The sequence below is a fragment of the Chanos chanos genome, chromosome 1 (genome assembly GCF_902362185.1).
Source record: "Chanos chanos chromosome 1, fChaCha1.1, whole genome shotgun sequence".
Lineage (NCBI taxonomy): Eukaryota > Metazoa > Chordata > Actinopteri > Gonorynchiformes > Chanidae > Chanos > Chanos chanos.
In genome coordinates this window covers 62,354,482-62,356,981 of record NC_044495.1, presented here as the reverse complement: position 1 = coordinate 62,356,981, position 2,500 = coordinate 62,354,482, and the positions used below count along the sequence as shown (strand labels likewise).

At 44.4% G+C, this 2,500-nt stretch overlaps 1 protein-coding gene across 2 annotated transcripts in view; it reads left to right on the top strand.

Moving 5' to 3' along the window:
- The window catches only part of LOC115824832 (aldehyde dehydrogenase, mitochondrial), an 18,436-nt gene that overhangs the window by 3,885 nt on the left and 12,051 nt on the right, over positions 1-2,500 (top strand). For both annotated transcript variants that reach the window (XM_030788575.1, XM_030788574.1), the window contains one exon: positions 699-810. In XM_030788575.1, the coding sequence (XP_030644435.1) occupies positions 699-810 (112 nt within the window). The remainder of the gene's footprint in view (positions 1-698; positions 811-2,500) is intronic.

Sequence of the window (2,500 nt, the reverse complement as noted above, 5' to 3'; positions counted from 1 at the left end):
TCACACAGGGTCACACAGGGCCAGGGACAGCAGTCAGGCCGCCAGCCTAAGGGTGGAGTCACATCCATGCAGCAACACGCAGACATCAATCACTCACGCAGACATCAATCACTCACGCAGACATCAATCACTCACACAGACAGAGGAGAACGGGTCACCTGCAGAAATAAAGAACACAGTCAAGAGAGAAAGTGCAGGGGAGAGAGAAGAGGAGAGACTGGGAGAGGCATCGAACCAGCAGAAACTAAAGGAACCTAAACTCTGACAGGAGAGACTCAGCCTCCAACCCTCTGCTTTTACTGAACACGCATAATAAGCTCCTCCCTTTCTTTCTTTCTCTCTTTCTTTCTGTCTTTCTTCCCACTCTCCCCCTCTCTCTCTCTCTTTTATTCTTTTATTCTCTCAGTGCACAGAACCTTCTGGTGGCTCATGAGGCACAGGCTGTCTGTGTTTTCTCTCTGAATCACTGTTAGGGTTAGGGTCAGGGTTAGGGTTAGGCCCTTCAGCAGGTTTCTCCTCTCCACTGACTCCTCTGTCTGCCCTGTCAAACTCAGTCTGTCTGTGTCAAACAGATCACACCATGCGTATGTGTGTGTGTGTGTGTGTGTGTGTGTGTGTGTGTGTGTGTGTATTTGTGTGTGTGTGTGTGTGTGTGTGTGTGCGCGGCCTGTCTGTCCAAACGTGTCATTGTGCTGTAGGTACTACGCCGGCTGGGCGGATAAGTGGGAGGGAAAGACGATTCCCATTGATGGAGATTATTTCTGCTACACCCGACATGAGCCCGTGGGCGTGTGTGGTCAGATCATCCCTGTGAGTGAGGAACTCTTTTACTTTCTTTCATTGTTTTTGACTGAAAAACACATCAGTCACTTTACACAGTGATGAAGGCCCAAATAACATCTATATTGACTGACAAACTGACCCAAAGAACATCTGTAGTGACTAACAAACTGACCCAGATCACATCTATACTCACTGACAAACCGACCCAATTCACAACTATACTCACTGACAAACTGACCCAAATCACATCTATACTCACTGACAAACTGACCCAAATCACACCTATACTCACTGACAAACTGACCCAAATCACAACTATACTCACTGACAAACTGACCCAAATCACATCTATACTCACTGACAAACTGACCCAAATCACAACTATACTCACTGACAAACCGACCCAAATAACAACTATACTCACTGACAAACTGACCCAAATCACACCTATACTCACTGACAAACTGACCCAAATCACATCTATACTCACTGACAAACTGACCCAAATAACAACTATACTCACTGACAAACCGACCCAAATAACAACTATACTCACTGACAAACTGACCCAAATCACAACTATACTCACTGACAAACTGACCCAAATCACACCTATACTCACTGACAAACTGACCCAAATCACACCTATACTCACTGACAAACTGACCCAAATCACATCTATACTCACTGACAAACTGACCCAAATCACATCTATACTCACTGACAAACTGACCCAAATAACAACTATACTCACTGACAAACCGACCCAAATAACAACTATACTCACTGACAAACCGACCCAAATAACAAATATACTCACTGACAAACTGACCCAAATAACAACTATACTCACTGACAAACTGACCCAAATCACAACTATACTCACTGACAAACTGACCCAAATCACAACTATACTCACTGACAAACTGACCCAAATCACAACTATACTCACTGACAAACTGACCCAAATCACAACTATACTCACTGACAAACCGACCCAAATCACAACTATACTCACTGACAAACTGACCCAAATAACATCTATACTCACTGACAAACTGACCCAAATCACAACTATACTCACTGACAAACTGACCCAAATAACAACTTGTAACTGGAGGGTTGCCGGTTCGATTCCCAGGCCCAACATTCACGGCTGTGTGCCCTTGAGCAGGGCACTTAACCCCAATGCTCCCCGGGCGCTCACCAAGGAAGGCTGCCCACTGCTCCTGCGTCTGGTGTGTGTTCACTACTGGTGTGTTGGATGGGTTAAATGCAGAGGACAAATTCACTGCTCGCTGTTCACAGTGTGTGTGTGCAATCACTGAAACTTAAACTTAACAGCTTAACTATACTCACTGACAAACTGACCCAAATCACAACTATACTCACTGACAGACCAACCCAAATCACAACTATACTCACTGACAAACTGACCCAAATGACATCTATACTCACTGACAAACTGACCCAAATGACATCTATACTCACTGACAGACCAACCCAAATCACAACTATACTCACTGACAAACCGACCCAAATGACATCTATACTCATTGACAAACCAACGCAAATGACATCTATACTCACTGACAGATCAACCCAAATCACACCTATACTCACTGACAAACCGACCCAAATGACATCTATACTCACTGACAAACTGACCCAAATCACAACTATACTCACTGACAGACCAACCCAAATGACATCTATA